General features: G+C 38.4%; 1 protein-coding gene across 1 annotated transcript in view; it reads left to right on the plus strand.

Annotated features, from left to right (window-relative positions):
• Positions 1-23,939, plus strand: part of LOC110583170 (nesprin-1) — an 86,145-nt gene that overhangs the window by 8,541 nt on the left and 53,665 nt on the right. The window contains exons 7-13 of the mRNA XM_044917406.1: positions 88-182; positions 3,546-3,780; positions 5,552-5,746; positions 9,263-9,388; positions 12,810-12,965; positions 20,418-20,576; positions 23,273-23,439. Of these exons, the coding sequence (XP_044773341.1) occupies positions 88-182; positions 3,546-3,780; positions 5,552-5,746; positions 9,263-9,388; positions 12,810-12,965; positions 20,418-20,576; positions 23,273-23,439 (1,133 nt within the window). The remainder of the gene's footprint in view (positions 1-87; positions 183-3,545; positions 3,781-5,551; positions 5,747-9,262; positions 9,389-12,809; positions 12,966-20,417; positions 20,577-23,272; positions 23,440-23,939) is intronic.

The raw sequence follows: 23,939 nt of genomic DNA on the forward strand, positions 1-23,939 counted from the left end.
AACCAGAATTTGGGGGAAGTTACTAGAAAACTGGTCACTAAAATTGGGAACTCTGAAAGTATGTTTTTATGTTTTTTCAAATAATAGTTGTTTCAAGCAGAGATGTTCAGTCGCCAGCAGATTTTGCACTCGATCATTATTGATGGGCAGCGTCTTCTAGAACAAGGTCAAGTTGATGACAGGTAGGATCTTTGATATATTATTATGAAGAAAGGTTTCAGTAAATTAATCATTTTCTTTTTAATGAGCAGATTAGAGGGCATATGTCTAATCTTCCTCAGGCAATTGTACTGCAATGGAGCCTCAGTAATTGGAGGAAAGGCTTGTCTGAATCTCTGAAACTGCTGAGTATTGAATCTTTTTAAAGAACTGTTATTATATTACATGAAGGACATAGAGTAATTGGAAATCACCTAGCCAACCTTCTCCAGACCTCTGCAGGAGACTGGAATTAATGAATAGATCAGAACAACCTGTATTAATGATGTATCAATGGTTTGTAAACAGATGCTTCTACTCCTCTCATACAGTTACAGAAATGCTATTCCTCAAAGGAGCACAGAGATCACTAGATCATCTCTCTTACTTATAGATGAAAACTTGAGGCCCAGAAATGCCAACTGATGTGACCAAGGTCACTCAACTAGCCACAGAATTGTGTATCTGGTTTTTAGTGAGGACCAGCCAGCCAGCTTTCCCACACCATGGTAATTCCAGGCTTGAAAATGGTTTGCCACCTTAAGTCAGATGACACTCTGACACATTGAAATCCTGCTTCCTCTTCATTTACTTAGCAGATTACCTCTTTATTAAAAACGAAGAGGTAAAATCTAGCTCCTCTTTTGACTTCCTGTATGTGAATTGCCGATTTCGTGCTATATTTACATTTCCTAGAAACAATATCTAGTCTATCCCATCTACCTTATGTAGCGATATTTGGAGTATAAACCTCATTGATACTTACACATTTACATAAGAACATCTTTCCCATATTAAGGATCAGTAATTGTGATTATAACTAACTTAGTATTTTTTTTCCAAAAAAAAAAAAAGAACATAAATCACTGTTTTCGTTAAGAGGTTTTTTTTAACGTTTTGAAGCAATTTCAGTTTTAAGAGGATATTTCTTTGGAGGTAACATGAAAGATTTTCATGGTTAAGCTTGGAACGACAAAATGTGATACCGTATTTATTCTATTCCAAAGTAAGCCAAACTTAAACGTGAGCTTTACTGAGAATTTAAGGCCCTCAAAATAAAACAAATTCAAATGCAATTAACTTTTTCTTTGCTTTATCCTCCCCCAGTCAACTCTATAAAAGTATTATAAAAGTTTAAGCCAGTATGTAAAACAAAATTTAAAATTCCCGTACAAGCTAACATCTATTAAATTGTAAATGTTAACAGTTAAGGAGAAACACTGAAGAGAGGAAAATGGGAGGTTTGGACTGAGGATGCTTCTGAAAATTGCAAGAGAAGAAAAATATTCAGATTAGAGCATGAAGGCCCCAGATTACAAATGCATTGTGTTTTAAAAGTTTGTTTATAAGTTTTGTGTTTTAGGGTTCAAGTTCAGCCATGAGAACCGTGTCATGTGTTAAGTACTTCCGCGAGCTGGCAGGTGGCTCAGGACAGTTGGGCTCTACAGAAAGTGAGGGCGAGGGCTCCAAAGAGACCTTGGATAGTGGCCTGATGGAAAAGCAGTGTGCGGGGCACTTTCCCTGTTGTAGGACATTCCCAAGTCCTGGAGTGAAATGTCTTCAGAGGTGATAGATGCTTGTAACTTCTAGGGGAGCTTCATGAGCCTAATTCATCACATTTAATTCTACTGCAATTAGATTATTAACATCAGAATTTCCTTTCAAAAACAGAAGCACCAGTAACACATTTGGTTACAAAACCAAGGTTTAGAGTAGGCCTAGATGATAGGACATGTCAACAATATAGGAGTCCACAAGAATAAGTTCAGCTCAGATTTGAAGCCACCCTCAAGAGGAGAGAATAGTGTATCTAAGGAAGAAAAGCAAAACTAACACAATAGAGAAAAAACAATTAATGTTACACTTTAATATTAAAATGTGAATAACACCCTAATTTACAAAGAAACTCATTCTGTTTGATACTGGACAAACCAGTTCTAGAGCTACAGATTGAATGTTAAGGAAAACTTCCTAAAAAACTACCAACATTTTTTTTTTAAAGTAGAAAACACAGATGTAGAAAGGACAAACTAAAAGACCTGAGATTATTTAGCCTGAAACTGAGAACACTTAAGTAAAATTTACTATCTCTAAGTATGTGGACAACCTTCAAACAGACAGTGATGACTACATAGTTTTCATTTTTCTAAGAACAAAATGAAGTGGGTTTAAAATGTAAAAGGAACGATTTAGATTAATATGTGGAATAATTCACTAAAGATTAGGGCTGTTTATTGTGAGGGAATATGGAGCTTCTCCGTCTCCCTCTGCTCCTCCATGCCACCCCCCCACACACACTCGTGATCTCTCTCTCTCAAATAAGTAAATAAAAATCTTAAAAAAAATTTTTTTAAATAAATTTTTAAAATAAATAAATAAATAAATAAATAAATAAATAAATAAATAAATAACATGGTTTTATTTAAGTGGCTTATGATTCTAGCTGAAATAACCCAGTGTTGTTCATCCAAAGTGGCTTATAATTCTGGCTGAAGACGGAGGTTTATAAAAAAGTTTGGTTCTCGGGTGCCTGGGTGGGTCAGTTGGTTAAGCGACTGCCTTCGGCTCAGGTCATGATCCTGGAGTCCCAGGATCGAGTCCCGCACCGGGCTCCCTGCTCGGCAGGGAGTCTGCTTCTCTCTCTGAACCTCCCTCCTCTCATGCTCTCTATCTCTTTCTCTCTCTCAAATAAATAAATAAAAAAAAAATCTTTAAAAAAAAAAAAAGTTTGGTTCTCATTTTCTTTTTTTAAAAATATTTTATTTATTTTTTTAAATTTTATTTATTTATTTGACACAGAGAGAGCACAGGCAGGGGGAGAGGGCAGAGGGAGAAGCAGACTCCCCACTGAGCAGGGAACCCAACACAGGGCTTAATCCCAGAACCCTGGGATCCTGACTTGAGCTGAAGGCAGACACTTAACTGACTGAGCCATCCAGGCTCCCTGGTCCTCATTTTCTCCCTCTCACTGTAGCACTCACAAGATGCTGTCACCTGCTGCATACACTGTTTGGGCCCCTTCCCACTGCATCTGCTACCCTATGCTCTCTCCCCACTTGTGCATTCAGGTAGGGAATAATTAGTGACCTTACAGATTGGCCTTTAACCTGTGCTGAGACGTGAAAATACTCACTGTTGGCAGAAACCAATAGGTATTAATTTTAAAAATTACTTGAAATAGACCTGATAAAAGATCATGGCATGATATTTGAGAACCTCTGCCCTAAATCACTTCTCAGGGCTCTTGAGGGTCATCGAGTGTATATACATTGTGTGTATACATGACTTACATGTAAATGCATCCAGGGTAACAGTGTTTCCTCCCTGTGTAATTATTTCTGCACCAGAGATGAATTCAACCTGAAATTGACACTTCTCAGCAATCAGTGGCAGGGAGTAATTCGCAGGGCCCAGCAGAGGAGGGGCATCATCGACAGCCAGATTCGCCAGTGGCAGCGATACAGGGAGATGGCAGAGAAGCTTCGTAAATGGTTGGTTGAAGTGTCCTATCTTCCCGTGAGTGCTCTCGGAAGCGTCCCAATACCACTGCAACAGGCAAGGACCCTCTTTGATGAAGTGCAGGTAAGGTGCAAAACATGGGCTTTTTAAACCTCTTCTACATTTCCGCTATACACCTTACCCTCGCCTCAGTTCTTCACCAGGTTCCTGAGTGACACTGGAATGAGGACAAATACTGTTCCAAAGTATCAACAGGAACTTACAATCTGATTGCATTACAAAGTCCGTATTCAATGATAGTCTGGTCGGGCCCAGCCGCTCACAGACCCCGTCCACAGCCCACACCAGTGCCTCCCAGCAGCTCACTAACCTTCAGCATGGAGGGAAAGGCAATGGCCAGGAATGGAGCACTTTGCATTGATTATAACCATGAGCAATTTAAACGTGTAACTTGAGTATTCCAGAAAAGATAAATGTCTTAGTCCTGTCTGAGCTCTTGGTCCATTCCTGGTTTGGCCCCTTCCTTCCATCTGCCTGGGAACCTGGGCCTCCAGCCCCTTAGGTGGCTCCCTCCTAGTACTCTGATCAGTCGTCCCCAGTATTTCATGTCTCCTCTTGCTTTAGAGGTCATTGTTTGCTGCTTCCTTTCTCCTGGGAGACCTCATCCCCCCATGGCTTCGTCTGCCTCCTCCTAGTACAGAAGGGCCAACGTGTTATCTTCCAGTTACATCTACCTCCTGAGCTTTCAACTTATGTATTCAACTGCCTTTATATTTATTTATATATATATATATACATATATATATATATATATATATGCATCATAGACATAGTATACTCCATGGGTTCCCACGGAGCCTGTAATATCTGGATGAGCCATTCTCTGGCAGTCCCTTGTCCCATGTCCCCTATTCAACGAAATGTCATTACCAGCTATCTGGTCTGTCAGTTAGGAATTTTAGAGTAACTCTAGAGCTATATTCTTGTTCTCTCCACCCCCCCATTTCTAACACACTCCCAGTTTCCATCCCCACTGCCACTACCTTAGATGAGGAGCTCTTGATTTCTTACCTACAGAGACACTAGCTTTCTAACCTATTTCAGTGTATCCAATATATGCCCTTTTCCATTCCATTTTCTACCCTGCTGCAGAGTGTTTTAATCCAAACACATCACTTCCCTGCTTAATATTCTCCTGTGAATCTCAGTCACTTTCACTATTAAAAAAATACCTGTGCAAGGTGTGATCTTGTATCATCTTCTGCCACTCTTTCACCTGTCTACTGTATTTCAGTCCCTGAAAACTACACCGAGGTCCTGAATTCATCCTACTGATCTCGTATAGTAAATTTGCCCATCTTCATTTGTCTGCGTGGAAGGATTCTTCTCCCTGACTCCTGGCCTTCATCACACTAGGTCGTTCTTCATCTGACTGTATTCGTATGTCTTCCAAGACTCATGAAGCCTTTTCCCTTTGAGGAAGCCTGTCTTGCATCCATGTGGGTTAGATATCTGAGCACGGGTCTTTCTTGGAAGTGGGTTATCTGTATGAACCGAGCATCACAAACCTTTTTTTGTGGAAGAAATTAAAAGATCCTAATAAAACTTAAGACAAATGAGACATGTAACAGTGTGTTCCCTGTGCATCAATCTCCTCGAGCAGTTTCTGTATTGCACTGTGATTGTATTTAACTTGGGGACAGAAATTAAGCCTCCCCTGTTGAACTCTCATTCATTTTTACAGTGCTTCATTCACGCCCAAGTACTAGCTCCATAAATGTTGGATAAAGAGGGCATGCAATGTATGAAAGACTGTAGGGTCGCTTAAACACACTTGCAATAGGGACCTGGTGAAGAAAAGAATGAGAAAGTAAAAAGCTATGGTTCCTTTCAGTTCAAAGAAAAAGTGTGCCTGCGTCAACAAGGCAGCTACATCCTCACGGTGGAGGCGGGCAAACAGCTCCTCCTCTCAGCCGACAGTGGGGCTGAGGCCGCCCTGCAGGCCGAGCTCGCGGAAATCCAGGACAAGTGGAAATCAGCCAGCGTGCGTCTGGAGGAGCAGAAGACAAAGCTGGCCTTCTTGCTGAAAGTAAGTTCAGCTCTTTGCTCCTGTAGATGTAATGCAATTTCAGAAGCCACGTAAGTGGTCCTGCTGCGCCCTCCTGTTGTTAGCTTTCCAGACAAAGCAAAGATCGTTAAGTCATACCCTGCAGTATTTTGATCCCCTGCCCTGTGTCTCATTTAAGACTTTGTCCTGTCTTGCATGACCTGGAGAAGTTTCCCAATTTTCAGCAGTTTGTCTTTCAGAAAAATCCCCCAGCTGAGTAGTTTTAAGTCTAATAAGACTGTCCAAGTGACGAATTCTGATTAATGGTCGGTGCTGAGCCAAGAGCCCTGTGATGATTTTATAAATCCAAACAGGAATGCAAAGAGTAGATTCCACTCCCTGATCTAAGACTCTAAAGTGGTTTTTAAGATTGATATCTCTTATTTTACAGCAGGGAAAAACCTATCCAAGAGGACACTCTTGATTTCATCTTAGTTTATCCAAGCACATTGCTATGAGATAAAATTCAGGAGGTATATTAAGCCTTTTGTTGGATACAGAGAGCATACTAATCATACCGCAAGTTTAGGGAGAGGTAGATTTATCCAGACCCCCCACAAGATACTTTCTCCCTCACTTTCTGTAACCATACGCAATACATAATCGGAAGGCATTGGGTACAGGGCATGGTTTCTGGAGCCAGATATAGCCAAGTTAAAACCATAATAAACCAATTTAACCTGATTAACTCAACCTGTCTGAGGCTCAGTTTCCTCCTCTCTGGAGTAGGCATGATTACCCCTCCTTCAGACGGTATTGTGAGGATTTAATGAAATAATGAAAGTAAACATGTGGCACACATTGAGCATGCAATAAGTGATGGTCATTATCACTGTTGATATTATTTTCATATTCAAGAGTGAACAGAGCTAAATAGGAAAGTTTTATATATGTTGATAATCACCAACACTTCAACAAAGTTATCTATTAAACTTGGCTTGCCACGTTTGTGGATCACAGATAGTAACTAAAGGTAATGGAACACGTTTTGCTTTTATAATGCTTCAAGTATGCACACCCTTTGGGTTTATTCTGTTGAATTTTATTTAATAATATATTACCTTCTGTGTGGGAAACAATCAATCAAAAATGCCACTGAACATTTGTTAAAGAACTATTATTTGCACACAGCACAATTCATCAGTAATACAATATGTCTGATTCTTTTTTTCTTCTTTTTTTGCTTTCAGGAAAGGATTAAAAATGTTGTAACTCATTCTGTAGAGATCATTTTAATCATATATTTTTCTTTATTTGTGATGTGATTTTTGGACTCATTCCCAAGACTTTAATTAGGCGAAATGGCTGAGTCACTGCATTTGCTTTTCTTGCCAGTCTGTTTGTTGGTGTGTAAAACATCCACTTTGATAGATGTTTGCAGACCATGACATTTTGTTATTTCCTTGTAATTCATGTAATAAAAAGACTGGATTATAGCTTTGGAATCTAAGCCACCCTTGGAAAGGGGAATCCTTATTCTTCTCTTGTTAAAGTTTATTTTATTTTAAATCATACACTAGGACCCATTTGCCTAAGAAGGAATTCATGAAGCTAAATTCTAATGTTAATGTCATTTTTCTTTATTTTAGTGTATCTTCACATCACTGCTATAATGCTTATCTAATTTTAGCCCTTGATTTAATGCTCTGAGTAAATATGTCAAAATACAGTGATTCTAATTCTGTGGCCTTCATGTTCACCTGCTTCACTATGGCCTCTTAATTTTGTTATGGAAAATAAGAAACCGGCCTTTTCTCTTTTAGATCAATGAACATTCACTGATGGCTTGTTGATAGGTTTCAGAGTGTGTGATGATTTCATTGAGAATGCTGTTCAGTTTAGTAAGAGGATCTCACTTTGCTTAGCACTGATGAACTACTTGTAGCCTGGGAACACAGAGATACTTTAACAAAGGGGAATGGGTACAAATCTGACCAAGACAGACAGTTTGTGTTTTTTCTGGTAAATGGAAAGAGGGAATGTGGTTATGCACCCTAGGAAGTTCCCTGAAGGAATTTAAAAGAGAAATGACAATCTTGGGCCAAATTCTCAGTTCAGTTAGAAACCAAAAGACCTTTTGAGTAGGGAGGCACTTTAGTCAGCACTTCTAACAGAAGACAGTTTTGGTCATAGCACCTGTGGGTTGCTGTGCTAAAAATAAAGCATCAGGAAAGAACACAGAAAGAGCCCAGACAAGAAAAAACTGGTGACAATGGAAGAGATAATGTGAAGGGAAAGGCGGCATGATTTGGCACCAGGTTTATTACTAAAAGCAATTCTAGTTGTCTTTCTTTGGAACCCAGTAATTTTAGTTGTGGGGAGTGGCCACTGAGAAGGGTCACCAGGAAGGTGGGGCGGGGGGGGGGAAGGAATGGGAGGTCATAGGCAAAATTAAGGAGATTTGTTTAGGTGAATTTAATTTGAATTGTCTCTGAGACACTAGACAGGAATTAATTTGTAGCTCTAATGCTATAAAGAATCAAGTCTCCATTATGGATCCTATCATTTTTTTTCTTTTAATTAAAAAAAAATACATGCATCTGATAAAAAAAATTCAGGTAATAATTAAAGTATGTAGAGTGAAAAATGAAATTTCCCCTATACCACCACCAAATCCTGTAATCTTCCCCAGGGGTAACCACTGCTACGAGTTTGGTGTATAATCGTCCAAAACAACCACATAATGTATGTTTTCTCTGTCACTCTGTAGAGATCTGCTGGTCTCTACCACCACACTCTCTACCACTTAACTTGCTGTATTCTTCTCCAGAGCACTCATTGTATGTGACATACTGGATGTATATTTTTAAAATTTTGCCTCATCTCTCTGCTTCCATTTATTGATTGTTTCAGCTTTTATGTGTTATATACTCAACCCTTTGTGATACACATTTCAGCACTTTCAAGATGAAGCCCACCCAGTGCCAACCTTTGGTATTTGTGGTTCTACTTCTGTAACAAATCAAATGTATGTACCACATACTGTTCATATAATGAATTGAATCAGAGTCAGGGTTATATTATTTTTACGCTTCAGCCTGAAAGAGATTCCATATCCTCTTTTTTATCTCTTATAAAGCATTTGGGGTCATGTAGACACCTTATGGGTGGAGTTAGGAAAGAGGCAGAATAGTGCGATTACCTCTTACCTCTGCAGATTGATCCAGATGCAGATAACATTTTTGAGTACCCATAATATTCTGGGCCTTGTATTTGATGTGTTCACACCATTGCTTCCTCCAGCCCTCCAACAGTTATAGAGTTTGTGTTATGCCCATTTTCATAGGGAAAACTGAGGCATAGCATATTACCTGCTTAATGTCACATACGTAAGTGTAGAACTCAATCAACTCTTCTGATGCTGCCTACAAATGGATGTGGACTCCCCAGTGAATCTTTAATTGTTTCTCTTGGATTAAGAAGAGTGTTTTTCTTTTGTTCCAGTTTCCTACAAAAAAAAAAAAAAAGCCATGAAATTTCTTTCTTCTCCCATTATAGGACTGGGAAAAATGTGAGAATGGAATAGCTGATTCTCTGGAGAAACTACGAACGTTCAAAAAGAAGCTTTCTCAACCTCTCCCAGATCACCACGAAGAGCTGCATGCAGAACAAATGCGTTGCAAGGTAAATGACTGGATTGAGCTTTTAGCCATCACTTACCTCTGTGCTTCTGCTGTCATATTGCCTCTGAAAGCATAATTCAGTCAATCTGCTCCATCTGTGAACATGTAGATGCAAGTTCCTGGATATTGCATTAGGGCAGACAACTTTGGTGAGACTTGGTTGTTGATTTACTGCAGTTGATGAAATTATAGACTAGTTTATGGATTATCTTGAGAAATACAAACACAGCATTAAAAGATATTTAAAAGCTGGGTCAAAAGCAATAAACACAATCTTTTTAAAGCATCTACACTGGAGAGTTGTTCTAGCAGAATAGTCTAGTTCACAGAAAGGAGAGCGAGCCTCGGCAGCCTGGAAATTCTGCAGACAGTGGCCCTTAGGGGAACACCCTGTCCTCCACACTCTTCTGTAAGGAAAACAGGAACTGTAAATGGCTGATCTCAGTTACTGCATGGAGACACACAGTCATTCAGGTACTCAGGGCCCTGACTGCTTAAAGATCACGATCAACACCTCAAGTTGCAGTTGGAAGCAAATCAGGAGCTAATACAGACCGCTCCCTGCATTATGAGCTTGCTGAGACCAGTGTGATTTGGTGGCTGTAGGGTATGTTCCATTCATACCTATGTAGTCAAGTGAAGTATTTGGATAACAATTCTCTGCTGAGCAAGATGCAGATCTAGTCAAAACTACCTTTACAAATGCTTTTCCTCCCCCAAATAATACATGCCCTTGTGTTTCCCAGCCATTTGCAAATCACTGCCCTGGAGTAATGCTGTAAAACTTCACAGATACTGGGGCGCCTGGGTGGCTTAGTCAGTGAAGCCTCTGACTCTTGGCTTTCTGCCCACGTCATGATCTCGTAAGTTGCGAGGTCAGGCGCCACGCTCGATGCTCAGCCGAGAGTCTGCTTGAAGATTCTCTCCCTCTGCCCCTCCTCCACTCTCTCTCTTTCTTTCTAAAATAAATAAATAAATCTTTTTAAAAAAAAACTTCACACATACTTAAAATGATTTGGATTTTAATCAGAAGTTCTCTGCTTCACACTGGCTAAGAAGTCATAAGCATTAAAGAAAAAATCATTTTTTAAAGAGGTCTTGAAATCACAAAAAGCCTGGATTTAAGAGTTTTTCTTCAGAATCAAAATTTAAGGATATCCTTTGAAACTCGAAAGAGACAGATTTATGGGGCACCTGGGTGGCTCAGTCAAGTTAAGCGTCTGCCTTCAGCTCAGGTCATGATCCCAGGGTCCTGGGGTTGAGTCCCGCATCAGGCTTCCTGCTCAGTGGGGAGTCTGCTTCTCCCCCTCCACTCCCCCTGCTTGTGCTCGCGCTCTCTCTCTGTCAAATAAATAAATAAAATCTTTAAAAAAAAAGAGGCAGATTTAGGAAAAATAAAAGGTAATATACATTACATCATGGATGGCAAATGAGGAAAATATTATCTTGAGATGTAAATTCAGAAGCATGCAAAGATTAAAAAGTTTGTTTTAAATCTGTGATGTTAAATTTCTAACAAGTGATTAAAGAAAACTGTGATAAACAGAAATGGGCATTTATTGGGCCACTCTTATGTGGCAGTGACTACACAGCGTTATCTCGGTTGACATAAACACAAGCTCACGAGGACAGTCTATTATTTCCCTTTTACAGATGTGAAAACTGAGGCTTCTAGAAGTTTAATAACATTTCCGAGTTTGTAAATATCAAGGCTGCCTGAATCCAGAGGCTGTATTTTTACAACAGGGACTCATCTAATGGAGCCTGTGAGTCTGAAACAGTTAGTTTTTGTGGTGGTGGTGTTTCTTTTATAATCCTTACACCATGGATTATATCTGATATTTGAGTTAGGGGCTAGAAATGGGCATTAAAAGGGGGAAATATTTACATTGATATGACAGCTTAATATGTCTACGAATATAAGCAGAAATACTGCGTATTTACTCCACCTGGATGGTTTGGTCTTTCAGCCAAATGCTGTTACCATGGGACCTCATCTCCCAAAATACAACAGTTACAAACATACCCAGCTATTAAGTTTGGAGATTAAAAGGATGCATTTTGGTCCAGCTCTCTGCTCTTCTAACCCAAACCACCCTTAGCAGCAAAACAAAGCAATTACCTGGAAAATTCAGACTAAAACCTTGTTTGCCTAAATTGCCTGAGAAGTTAGCCTCAGACAGTACCGTTAATTGCCTTTGCCTTCAGAAACTTGTCTCCTGTGTGAAGAGACAAAAAGAGAGGAAAAAAGCCATGTGAAATACTCTATTTATACACAAAATTAGCTGGAATCTAAAAGCATCAACAGCTGGCAAAAAGCAAGACTCATACAAATTGCAAAACTGGTCATCGGTTCAAAGCATTGCAAAAACCAATGTCAACCCATCCAAATATTGTTTTATGGGTTTTTTTCTTAAATCATTTCCCAAAAGGACAGAGTACATAATATTTTCTTCAGTAACCTGAAGAAATCTGTGTTCCTACAGGAAATGAATTCAATCCATTATTTTCAACTGAGTAATAACAGCAATGGATCTTTTCAGTGATTACATTATTAAGTCTATATCATAGAATGTAAACTCATAGTGTTTGAGGATGAACGTGACCCCAGGAGTTTGGTTTTTTGAAAATGTTTTATTAACGTGATCATTAACTCAGGACAAAAGTAAAGGCTGGATTAGCAGTTTATGAAATCAGTTTAAAAGTAAAGAAGATCAGGCAGTGATGAAATTTCAACTTAGAAAAGATGAGCCAAGAGGCGCCTGGGTGGTTCAGTCAGATAAGCATCTGCCTTCGGCTCAGGTCATGATCCCAGGGTCCTGGGATTGCCCAGCATCCGGCTGCCTGCTCAGCGGGGGACCTGCTTCTCCCTCTGTCCCTCTCCCTGCTTTGTGCATGCTCTCTCTATCTCAAATAAATAAATAAAATCTTAAAAAAAAAAAAAGAAAGATAAGGTGAGCCAAAATGATCAGTTAAATGGTAAATAGATCATAGGAAGATACGTCAAGCAACCTGGGTTGTTTTATTTTTTTTAATTTATTTATTTGAGAGAGAGAGCACACATGCAAGGAGAGCGAGCACAGTGGGTCAGGGGGAGTGGCAGAGGGAGAGGGAGAAGCAGGCTCCCCGCTGAGCAGGGAGCCTGATGCGGGTCTTCATCTCAGGACCCTGAGATCATGACCTGAGCCCAAGACAGACCCTTAACCGACTGAGCCACCCAGGTGCCCCACAACCTGGGGTTTTATCAGAAGAACTTGGCAAATGACCAGACAACACCAGAGCAAATAAAGTAGACCAAGTGAGATGTTCAAATAGAATGGATGGAAAAATAATTGTATCAAGAGGGGATTCCTAGCACACTTCAGAAATTGTTGATGGTAGATATTCATGGGGGTATTCACGTTTTTGTTTTTTTAATCTAGGAACTGGAAAATGCAGCTGGGAGCTGGACAGATGACTTGGCTCAGCTGACACTCTTGAAGGACACCCTCTGTGCCTACATTAGTGCTGATGATATTTCCATCCTGAATGAACGCATGGAGCTTCTGCAGAGGCAGTGGGAAGAACTGTGCCACCAGGTAAGACAAACTCTGCATGGAGCATTAGCTCAGAAAGGTGGAAAACTGGAAGATGACTTGGAATGTCAAATGGCTTGACCCATGTTTGGACCTAGCCTGTAACTCAGAGTATACACAGAGGAAGAACTCTGGGTTTTGTGAGACTATTTCAGATTAAGAAAATTATATCTTAACATTATATTTGAGATGCATCTCAGCTGGATTCTCTTGCTGTCCCTTTCACTGACTGGCATAATATTGTAAGAGGAAAAACAGTTTTTTGGTTCATGGATGTGATCTTCGTAGGTACAGGTGGTCTTTTTCTTACTTTAAACATGTGAAAAACCTTTGTTTTATTTGCATTTTTAGCTAATACTGTGGAAATGGCTTTGTATTTGGAAATGTTGTGGCTGTTGATTTACCATCGTAGTTTCCTAGTAATTCATGGTTTGGCATTTTTAGTCATATGTGATTCATTTATTAAGTACCTTCTTTGTGCATTATACTATAAAATTGAGATCCCAGATTGGATTTTGATTTTGAAATGAAAGGAAGAGATTGGTAGAAAACAATGAGAAGGCATCAAAGGCAAAGAAGAACAACATAGATTAAAGGCCCACAAGAGAAGAACAGGTTCTGACTGAGGGCCTGGAGACCATCCCCTCCAGGAAGCTGGGAGTGCGTCAGCAGTGCCCCATGCTGAAACCTGTGGTCCATATTTGTTCAATGAATCAGTCAATTAATTGTGAATTTCACAAGCTATAGTAGAAGTTCCTACCATCGAGTTTACAACAGAGCTGAGACTAAAATCAGTCCAGAAGAACCTGTACAGTGAAGAAGGCAACTGGTATAAACAAGTTAAAACAATGTATAGCAGTGTGCATTGCAGGAAATAAAGGACACACTTGTTGCAGTGGATAAATCTTGAGCTGAGCGCTGAGAAGGGGAGCTGAAGAGACAGATTGGTGTGGAGGGAGTAAGCGGGCGGGTTGGACGAGGTTGCAGCTTGAGTAAAGGCACAGGAGTGGAGTAGACAGAGGACCGACCCAGGTGGGGAGAAGCAAGTGTTACAAGAACGAGGAAGGGGCTTCTGAGAAGGGGTCTCTTCGTGCCTCCCCAGTTTCAGGCCAGCTGTGCCATCCTAGAGATCTCTTTTCTTCCATCCTCCCCACTTTCTCTGACTTTAGAGATGCTTATTTTCATGCTTCAGGAAACATTAACCAGAGTTTAAGAGGCTCATAGCCTCCTGATTCATTTGACATCAACAAGAAGTTTGTCGTTAGGTGAATTTCTCTCTATGTTTAGATTAAAACCAAGATATTTCTCAGACCATGAGCCAAAGGGAAACTCTGGAGCACACTTCCTAAATGTGTGAACAATTTTCTATGAATCTATACTTTTAAAAGGGAGGGTTGTAAGAGATGATTTTTATAAACAGTTTATGCTAGTGATTTGAGTTCAAAATTAATTTAGCCATTTTTCACGGAGCTTCATATTCTTAGTGAACACAATGAGAAACTCACATTGAGCGTGATAGTGCTAAGCACAATACTTTATTCTTCTCTGAAGTATTCAACCCCAAATCAATACATAACTATCCAGTAAATTATCATATAATTTTCTAATGCAAGGACTTTATCATGGCATATCATATAAGTGCAAGATAACTTGGTGTGTACAAATAATGGAAAATGATCACAGCAATCTTCAGTTACTTTTATGAGCCTTATTCATTTGTCTTTCTTAAAATTGAGAAAAATCTGGCACTACTTGCTGACTCAATACTTTTCAGCATATTCTGTGAAATTAATTATACTATACCTATTTCTCTGGCTAATTGATGTCTTCAAAGCTCTCAGAGAGATAACACTTTAGATAATGGCTTCCATTCCCTTCCCAAACCTGCCAGGAACTGCCCTACCCCAAAACCTTGCTCAGACCACCCTTCCTGCCTAGACTGACTATTCCGTCTGATTTTAACCCATCTTTTTCAAATGCCACAACCCCTGTGATGCCATTGTTTGAGATGCTCAGACCTCAGTATTTTCCTATTCCTTTGAACACCCATTTCCCTTTTGGCTTGTGCCATCATTTGACAGTACATTTTTTTCTCTCTTCTTCTTCTTCTTCTTTTTTTTTTTTTTTTTAATATTTTGACTTTATTTCAAGACTGTGAGGCCCTTGAGAATGAAGACCATTTCTTTTTATCTCCAGTGCCTGTTAATAATTAAAAGAAGACTTTAAGGCATTTGTTTTATGTCATTATACTTATGTTCCTTTAAATGTAAAATAATGATAAGGTCTTTGAATATTTTGGAAGTTAAGAAGATTATGATTATACGGTATTTTTTGATTTAGGAAAACTGGTACTGTGTAAAAATGCCATGAAGTAGAAAGGACACAAACTTCTAGTTATAAAATGAATTAGTTCTGGGGATCTAATGTATAGCATGGTGACTATAGTTAACAAGACTGTATTATATATCTGAAAGTCACTAAGAGAGTCGGTATTTGATTTTTTTAATTAATTTATTTAAAGTTTTATTTATTTTTTAAATTCCAATATCATGAACATACAGTGTTATGTTAGTTTCAGATATACAATAGAGTGATTTAGTACATTACTCAGTGGTCATCAATATAAGTATACCCTTAATACCCTTCACCAATTCATTCTTCTCCCCACCTCCCTCCCCTCTGGCAACCACCAGTTTGTTCTCTATATTTAAGAGTCTTTTTTTTTTTTTTTTTTTTTTTGCTTATCTCTTTTTTTTGCTCATTTGTTTTGTTTCTTAAATTCCACATATGAGTGAAATTATATGGTATTTGTCTTTCTCTGACTGACTTATTTCACTTAGCATCATACCCTCTAGATCCATCCATGTTGTTACACATGGCAAGATTTCATTCTTTTCTTATGGCTAATATCTTAATTGCTCTCATGTTACACATAGAAATAGTAATTATGTGATATGATGGATGTGTTAACTAATCTTGTGGTTATCATTTCATAGTAGATATGTGTATCAAATCACCACACTGTACACCTTAAACTTACACCATGTTCTATGTCAGTTATATCTCAATAAAGCTGGAAAAAGAAAAAAGGGGACAGAAGTGTCTGTGTTTAAAATTGCTCACCAGACTTAGATATATCTAGGCAACAGTGTGTTTGGAAATACATTTTGAAGGCTGCTGTTGATCATATGATATGTCGTGAAGAGATTAGTACCTTGCACCTGTGAGTGGACTAAGACTTAAGTAAAAAAAAGAGGAAGTACAGTGAATACAGAGTGTTTCTAGAAACTTTCTAACTTGAATGTCTTAAGGCATGAAGCTAAAGCATACTGATCTCACATTACTTCAGTCTAAAAAAACTATTGAATCCAGTGAGATTTTAGTCATGGGTAGTCATACCAAAGGTGCTAAGATATAACTGCAAGTAGGAATATAAATTAGTTACTAGTCCTTGAGCTAGTGTTTCCGGAGTACCTCTGTCAAGTATGAAACCACAAAAGGAAATGAGCTTGGGCCTATGGTCTCATTTTAAAAGCTAAAAACTTTAGTTAAACCTGGAGTTATCCCACGGTTAGAGAGCAAGTTGTCTCTTCATAGTCGGATCGAATCAGCGGATGAGAAGGCAGGAGTCATTGGGACTACCAAGGAGAATGAGGAAGACATGCTGTAAGTAAATGTTTCAGAGGAGAGTTAACATAGGAGAGTATACCATTCACAAATAGACTCCCCAAATGGTTTGTTGTGTCTGCCCACGGCCAGAGCTTTTATCCGTTTTTATCCCCATTTGGGTTTGTAGATCTGTGTGTAATTCTAGTTGAGATATAAATATATCATCATTGTAATTGCTTGGTGTTTTTCAAATTGTCATGGTAAAAATATTTGAAGTCGAAAAGGATGTATTTCCTGTTCAGCTGCCTCACACTCGAGGTTTCAGCCGGTACTTGCCAGCTATTGGCAAGGCAGAGTGTTTGTGACCTTGAGAAAAACCTAAATATGTGCTAAGCTGATAAATAATTCAAGGGTTTCAGCTAACCCCAAAGAAAGAGAGGGTAATGTTCGCTTATCATATAGCCTAAATGTCAGTTTTACAAACCAAAAGGAAAACGCCGTCTCCATTATGAATTGACATCTCTCGAGAAGCTTTTGGTGCTGCTTTGTAACCAGCGCTTGTGGTCTACCTGTTTCTTCTTTCAGCTGTTGCTTTACAGTGAGCAAATGAAAGCAACACTTTCGTGCTGTGTGATAAGCACCAGAGACACATATTCAAGCTACTCAGTGGAGGTGTTGACTACCTGAGTGTCAAGGGGGAAAAAATATTAAAAACTCAAATGATGCCCTGTAGTAGTCGTCGTCGTCTGTTAATGGCCAGCTTTTGTTAAACCTTTAGTATGTACTCGTTACTTCCTTAAATTTTTTTCTTGTTTGTATTCTATTACGAGCCTACTCTTCCAGGACATATGTCAGGGCTTGGCACATAGTAGACACTTGTTTACTGCAAACCGTAAACATCTGCTTAATGAGATTTGGAACAGATGAAAAATTCATTTACAAATGAAGGAAGTAAGGCATAGAGAAGATGAGTAACCCTGCCCTGGTCATATCATTAGTAAGTGATAGACTATTTTCGAATCTCAGCTGCCTCTGGATATTTGATCATAATGTTATATCACAGCCTGTATCAAAGACTCATGCTTTGCTGGTTCTGTCTCGTACTGACTACAAACAAATGCCTCGAATTTGTCTAACTTCTCTTCGTCTCTCTGGAATGGGTATAATAAAACCTACCTCTCAAAGAAATAGGTAGTATTTTTCTATTATGTGGTCATCTTCCCTGCAGATGTTGTAGGGGAAAGCCCTAGAATTCATCCTTGCTCATGGCCAAGATTTGGAGGAAGAGGAAAGGAGGAGCTATACATAGCAAGACCTGTTAATCTTAAATCTGAAGGGTGGGGGCTTTTACTCTTGTCTTAAAAAACAGTTGCTTTGGGAGGTCCCAATTATGAAAATATAGTTTCAGTTTGGACATCAATTGAACCAGAATTTTAATGACCAGCCACACTCTTGACTCGGATGCTGTGTGAATGAGAGGGAAAAAGTCATATCCACCAGAAAATTCCAAATCTTAGCATTCTGCAGAAGATCTGAATACACTGGGCTATCGGAGTTCGAGAGGAAAGGGGGTGCTGGAAGGATCTGCTCTTAGCTGCAGCACGGTCTTGGTATAGCTTATTGTAGTTGAACTTTGTCTCTAAAACTTTTTAACCTGTGTTTTCTTAGCCTTGCCCATTCCTACCAGTATCGACCCCGAGTAAATTCACTGCTTTTGGGCTCTTCTGTATTTTTCTGCCTCAAAGAAAACTTAATGATAAGCTGACTTGTACTAATGGGGAAATAGTTAATGGATTCATCAGTGTCACCCTACCCAGAGAAATTTTTATTTTAAAAGATCATAATTAATTCAAAAGAATGCATTTGTAATGGTGACATTTCAGAAACTGTGTTAGGTTATAGGGCCCACTATCTAAGCAGCTCAGTATGACTAGGGCTAGCCCCAGCATAGGGAACCTGGTCTCAAAGCCTAATTACCAGGTGTATTCTTAGATGTAGAATCATAGACATTTTGGGTTGTGTGGGACCTTGACTAATATTTACCCAATCATTAACAGAGCCAACCCTAGGCAGAATTGCTAACTAGGAAGTGTATAGTACCTTTGAAATATTTTCATTTTGATTTTTAAAAGGAAATTGGTTTGAAGTGCATCACAGTAAAATGGATTGATGGATAAAGGAATATATGTATTAAAGCAAAATGGAGCAAAACGTTCACAATTTTAGAGTCTAGTGAGTATATTATGGGTGCTTACCATTACAATTCTTTCAATTTTTCTGTATGTCTAATGTTTTTCATAATAAAATGTTAGTGGGAAAAAAGAAAATTGAGAGGTAGGTGCTTAATGCGATGAGATGACTGGTGGAATGTCTAGCATTATCAACAAGAGTGTGTAAAACATCTATAAAAAAGGATCATCTTCTTGCCACTCAAATCACATTATATTTTGCTAACATGTAGCTTAGCTCAACTAAAAATATCCCTTAGTATCTCAACCAGCACTGCAAAAACAAGAGTATTATGAAGTCATACAATTTTAAAATACTGGAAGGGATCGCTCTAGACTAAGAGATAAGAACCAGGCCCCTTGTGTCTCTAATGCATAAAGACCTATTACAACTCAGTGCTAAAAAAAAGAAAATACCTGGATAAATAATAAGCCCAATTCAAAAATGGGCAAAGGATTTGACCAGGTAGTTCCCCAAAGAAGATATACAGATGGCCAAGAAACATGAAAAGATTCTCAGCGTCATTAGCCATCGGAAAAATGCGAATCAAAACCACAGTGAGATACTACTTCACATCCACTAGGATGACCAAAATCAAAAATACAGGTAATAGCAAATGTTGGTGAGGATGTGGAGAAAGGAGAATCCTACTGCTGGTGGGAATGTATATTGGTGCAGACGCTCTGTAGCGCCACCATGTAACCTGGCAATTCTACTCGTAGGTATATACCCCAAAGGCAACTAAACATGTGTCTCCACACACAATAGCAGCATTATTCATAATAGCCACATGTGGAAACAACCAAAACATCCATCCACAGATGAGTTGGTAAATAAAAATTGTCTATCCCTATGATAGAATATATTCAACAGTTAAAAGGAATCAAGTACGGACACATGCTACAACATAAATAACTTTGAAAACTTTATGCTAAGCGAAATTGTATGGTATGTGAATTATGTCTCAATAAAGCCATTATGCACAAGGAAGAAGGAAATGAAAAAGACACAAAGGTAAATAAATTAAAAAGAAAGCAGGCAGGCAAGTAAGAGAACTTGCCCAAAATAAAAGAATTGGTATAGAGCTGAGTCACAGGGATCTGTCTTCTGACCTCTTAGCATTGTGTCCCTCTGCTTCACTCTCTGCAGATGCCTGCGATTCAGTTCATTCTCCCTTTTCACTTTTCTTCCTTATTTTTCTTTCTTTCCTTTTTCCCTTTTTCCTTCTTTCCTTCCTTCTTTCTCTATCCCTTCCTCTTTCCTATTTCTCCCTTCTCTTTTAGGAAAAGTACATCCAATGATGCTGTAGAAATCTACGCAGGACCAATTGCAGTGTGAGGCTGGATTGTTCAGAACCTTGAATAAATGAATGTGCATACAGCTCTTCAGGAGGGAAGTAGAGGGTTGGATGCCTCCCACTGGCATTTCATAGCAGGTCCTTGTTGTGAAACCTTCCTAGATCCCACCTGGGACTGTACCTCAAGGAACAGTGACCTAAAGAGTTGCACAACTATTACTTATTCCAGTCCACCCAACTCAGTTTATTGGCTTTTTTCCTCAGGGTGCAAGTTCTGCTCTGATTATCCTTTTATGTGTTCTCCCATTTAAACTTCTCAGCTCTCCTTAAGGCGGCAGCAAGTAAGTGAGAGATTGAATGAATGGGCAGTCTTCAGTGAAAAGAACAAGGAGCTTTGTGAATGGTTGACCCAGATGGAAAGCAAAGTTTCTCAAAATGGAGACATCCTCATTGAAGAAATGATAGAGAAGCTCAAGAAGGTACAGGATGCATGGCTATATATGTTTTTACTCTTCATAACACTTAGGCATACTTTTAACAGGTATAAAAGATGGCTTTACTTATTATTAAATTACTTTCCTGTAAAAGGAGCACTATATCTTAAATGTTTTATCTTTTTAATATGAAATAAACTTGTATGGAAAGGCCCTCTTTACATACAATATATATGGATATGCTGAAGTAAATTATCTGCTGATAGATAAATGTTCAATATTTTTCAGTTTTAGCTACCTGTTCAGAAGGAATCATTTATGTGTATTAGTTTTCTTTTGTGTTTTGTTTTTGTTTTTGTTTTTAAAGAGGTAAAATCACTAGAGAGGGACTAAAAGAAAAAATTCTTAGGATTAATTAAACTGACATTATCTCTGTAAAACAGAATGCATAGACAGTTACAAGAATGAAAACGTGGCTCAGTCGGTTAAGCATCTGCCTTCGGCTCAGGTCATGATCCTGGGGTCCTCAGATGGAGTTCGGCATCAGGCTCCTTGCTCCGCAGGGAACCTGCCTTTCCCTCTGCCTGCCACTCCCCTTGCTTGGGTTCTCTCTCTCTCTCTTTTTCACTGACAAATAAATAAAATCTTTACAAAAACTAATGATGTAATGTATGGTGGTTAACATAACATAATAAAAAAATAAAATAAAAAATAAATATTTTTGATGGTATCAGTGGTGCTTCCACATGGTTTTTGAACAATTAATCATTTTGATTTTATTTTAGTTTATGTTTCTTGTTAACACATATCACTGTCTGGTTCACAGCATACTTTCCCTATTTACTTGTTTGTTATCTGTCTACAGTGGGAGCACCACTGGATTGTCAGCTTTGCCCGAAGTGTCTTTGCCTATTTTGTTCATTGCTGTATCTCCTGCACCCAGAGCAATGCCTGTCTTCTCATAAGTACTCAGTTATTACCGAATACTGAATAAATGAATTATAGCCTCATTCATTCTAAAATAAATACAAATAATTATTAGGAAAAACTATCTTTATCCATGCATGCACATAAAGGGAAAAAACTCCAGTGTAAGCATGCGATATTAATAGCTTTAAGGCTTCCACTTAAAATGTCAAATTCTAGCAATAAGCATTTGTATATTTGATATTGTAAATCTTTAAAATGTGAACTAAGGTAATACAGATTTCATTTTAACATCTGCCAATAGCTTTGGACTTTGATAGTTTCTATATATCAGAGAATGCTCTACTGGACATGATTAAGGGACTATAGGTATTATAGTAAGCTTGCTATAGAATAAATTTTGATTAAGAAATTATTGATTTTCTTCATGAAATTTAAGATGCATATTTTGGGGGGTGTGGAAAAAGCTGTCTCTTGGACAATATACAATCACAATTTAAAATGTAGAAAAACTTTAGTTTTTCACATAATTTTATTACACTATTTGGCACAATGTCAGACAGTCTTTAAAATATTAGCTATACTATTCTGTATATAAAATGAGATTTCAAAAGAAGTCTTTATGAGCTTGCCTGTTTGGGGTCAGTGCATCTGGTATATTGGTCATTGAATCCCACTGTGTTGAAGTAACATAAAATGGAGAGTAGATAGGGTGGGGTTCCTGGACCTAAAGAGAGCACTGAGCACTGAGAACGAATAGACCTGCACTGGCTTCTCTCATTTTTGAGGGGCCTTCTTGCTTTGATAACTGACTTGAGAGGATAGCCCTGTTGCCACACTAACTTTAGAGCGGGAGAGGGTTAAAATATCCATGACCCTCTAACCTGTCTTTGTGTATTATTTTGTTGAGACAATATTTGCTGCATGACAGGCGTTTAGCCCAAAAATGAAGAAAAGGGGATTCTAAAGATTGGCTTTTGTCACTGTGGCAGGAGTAAGAGGATCATTGGTCAGGTGGTGAGGGTTGGGGAAAATAGGAGATGTCCATTCATCCACTTAAACCATGCCATTCAGTGGCCTTTCTCATGCGTATGCAGCCAGTACTTCCTTATCCAAAACAATCTTTAAGAGGAGTGAGTATGGAAACTGGGTAAATGAAAAACGTTTGAGACCCATTAATCCCCTAAGACTAATGGATATTATTCTTGCGAGTTAATTTGCCATTGATTTATGTGTTGTAAAATATTGACATTGTATAGAGGGTAGCTCATTAAAATGAAGGTATTCATTTTTAAAGCATTCTGCACAAATAATTGACAAAAACACCTATATACATTTACATATAAATATACATATATGTCAGTTGCACATATATAATTGTGCACACACACACATACACACAACTTCTAAGCCTCTTAGCAACTATTTGTATGAGGATTGATTCTAAATATAACACCCAGGTTGGTGATTATAACAATAAGGTATAATTTTCCAGCATTAAAATCCTTCAGGTTTTGTCTTTATATCTATGTATACACTGTTAATGATTTTTTAATGCCCATTTTAAGTAAATAAAAATATCTCAGTTCTCTTTAAGAAAATCTTTATGAAAATTCAATCTAGAGTCTATGCACATCCTGAAAATAGTAGGTACCCCTAATTCTTGTGTACATGGACTGATAAGCACACAGCATTCCTCATGCCGAAACTATTCCAAGCAATAGAAAATGGTAATTATCATGTTTCTAGTGGAGCCAGTCTGAATGCATTAAAAATATGATTTCTGATCTCTGTGATTGCTATTTATTATGCAGGATTATCAAGAGGAGATTGCTGTTGCCCAAGAGAACAAAATACAGCTCCAGCAAATGGGAGAACGACTTGCTCGAGCCAGCCATGAAAGCAAAGCCTCTGAGATTGAGTACAAGCTCGGGAAGGTCAACGACCGGTGGCAGCATCTTCTGGATCTCACTGCAGCCAGGTAAAAAGGATCCTGTCCAATAGGACACATGTGTGCAGAATTTTAAAGCTTTGGCTCCACCTTCCATTGCAGCTAAAGACAATCCAATGAATCTTTCTCTATGTTCTTTATCCCATCATTTTAGTTTATGCTTTTCTCATAAATGTCACTTTCATTAACTTTGAAAGCTCCTTCTTATTTAATAAATCCAGTGGTGTTTGCATTTAGCTGAAAGAGAGAAAGTCATATTCAAACAAAACCCATTCCCAAAAGAGAATTCTTTGTTTCAGGGCTTCATGGGTATTCAGCCTTCTATGAGGAAGGAAGTAAAACTGCTGACTAGTATCCATGTAGGGCATTTTCGTCTGCAGTAGCAAAAAAAAAAAAAAAGTATATATATAAAATCACATTCCTACTATATTTCTGGCTAGCAGAGTGTGGGAATAAAGCTAATTATTGCCACTCAGCATAGTTGTAAAAATAATCTGCTGCATTATTGCAATTTTGTTTTTAGCTTTAAT

Source organism: Neomonachus schauinslandi, chromosome 8 (assembly GCF_002201575.2).
Source record: "Neomonachus schauinslandi chromosome 8, ASM220157v2, whole genome shotgun sequence".
NCBI lineage: Eukaryota > Metazoa > Chordata > Mammalia > Carnivora > Phocidae > Neomonachus > Neomonachus schauinslandi.